General features: G+C 76.2%; 1 protein-coding gene across 1 annotated transcript in view; it reads right to left on the minus strand.

Moving 5' to 3' along the window:
- Positions 1-596, minus strand: part of MAPK8IP2 (mitogen-activated protein kinase 8 interacting protein 2) — a 6,415-nt gene that overhangs the window by 581 nt on the left and 5,238 nt on the right. The window contains exon 12 of the mRNA XM_012735071.1: positions 30-128. Within this exon, the coding sequence (XP_012590525.1) occupies positions 30-128 (99 nt within the window). The remainder of the gene's footprint in view (positions 1-29; positions 129-596) is intronic.

Here is a 596-nt window from a genome sequence, read left to right on the forward strand (position 1 = left end):
GCCCGCAGCCCCCCGCGCCCGCCGCTCACCCCACGCTCTGGGCCACGGGCCTCATGGACTCCTGGGACACGAAGACATGGCAGGCGAAGCGGCTGAGCAGCGGGTGTTTGGTGATGAAGCCGAAATAGCTGCGGGGGCGGGGAGGCGGTCGGCACACACCCCACCTCGGCCCCATCGCAGTGGAGGCCGGGCTGGGGCAGCCGCCGCCAGCGAGAAGCGGCCGGCGGCCTCCAGTGCGCAGCTGGGTCCCGGGCCGCGGTCCACTCGCCCACCGCGGGCGGCCCACCCAGCGGAGCCTGCGTCCCACAGACTAGCCCAGGGGCGGCGCAGCGCTCGGCGCCCGCCTGCCTGGGTGCCCTGCCTCTCCCTGACACCCCAGTCCTCCGGAGCCCTGCCCGGACCCTCTGGTGCCCTCCTCCTGTCCTGCCCTGGGCCGCGGGCGGCCACACCGCTTCCTGGCGGCCTGTCTCCCTGACCCCGGGGTGTCCTGGGGCTGCGGTCCCCACTTGTTCTGCAAGGGCCCCGCGTGCCCCGTCGGCCGCCAGCCTGCCGCCGCCCCTCTCCTGGGGGCTCCCACCCGCCAGCGCTGGGCGTCA

Source organism: Condylura cristata, unplaced genomic scaffold (genome assembly GCF_000260355.1).
Source record: "Condylura cristata isolate star-nosed mole 26May11 unplaced genomic scaffold, ConCri1.0 scaffold00004, whole genome shotgun sequence".
NCBI lineage: Eukaryota > Metazoa > Chordata > Mammalia > Eulipotyphla > Talpidae > Condylura > Condylura cristata.